Below are 686 nucleotides of genomic sequence, written 5' to 3'. Positions count from 1 at the left end.
AGAGCCCCCCCCAAGTCCTGCCGTGACGCACGCCCAGCACAGGCTGCCGGGGGCTGTGGGGACCCTCCTGCCCGCAGAGCAGAGCCCCTCTGGCCATCGGCACCGCGCTGGGATGCAGGGTGTGCAGACCCCGGGGCCCGCTCCAGCCTAAGCAAGGCAGGATGCCAGGGAGGTGGGCTCACACGGCGCAGCAGGCAGCGCAGCATGCAGTGCAGTATGCAGTGTGCAGCACAATGTGCAGTGAGGAGGCACCCTGAAGCATGCAGCCAGGGGCCAGCTGGGAGGGGACACACCACTGGCCACCACTGGTGACAGCCACAGCCCCGTGGCACCCGGCTGAGCATCAACGCCAGGTGGGACGGGGCAGCAAACGCCTGCCCCAGAGCAAGTACTGGTGCTGGGGACAGAGCCCAGTGCCACCTCAGGCTGGTCTTACCTTGACGCCTTCAGAGCCCGCGTGCAGGGCGTGCGCCCCACTGCCTGCGCTCTGCCCGCTCCCCGAGCTGCGGGCAGAGGCCACGCTGCCCGTGCTGCCCAGGCTGCTGCGGTCGCCACCTGCACGGGGAGAGGAGATGCCATCAGGGCACTGAGCCCCATGGCCAGGCTGAGGGATGCTGCAGCGTGGCCGTGTTCTGCCGGAGCCACTGCCACGTCCTGGTACGTGTCCCGCACCCCGGGACGGGGAG

At 69.8% G+C, this 686-nt stretch overlaps 1 protein-coding gene across 1 annotated transcript in view; it reads right to left on the bottom strand.

Moving 5' to 3' along the window:
• CASKIN1 (CASK interacting protein 1) overlaps positions 1-686 on the bottom strand; it is a 16,600-nt gene that overhangs the window by 6,323 nt on the left and 9,591 nt on the right. The window contains 1 exon segment of the mRNA XM_010002608.1: positions 437-555. Coding sequence (XP_010000910.1) covers positions 437-555 — 119 coding nt within the window.

The sequence above is a fragment of the Chaetura pelagica genome, unplaced genomic scaffold (genome assembly GCF_000747805.2).
Source record: "Chaetura pelagica isolate M959 unplaced genomic scaffold, ChaPel_1.0 scaffold438, whole genome shotgun sequence".
NCBI classification, from domain to species: domain Eukaryota; kingdom Metazoa; phylum Chordata; class Aves; order Apodiformes; family Apodidae; genus Chaetura; species Chaetura pelagica.
Note: the sequence above shows the minus strand (reverse complement) of the source record. Positions and strands in the feature narration are given on the sequence as shown.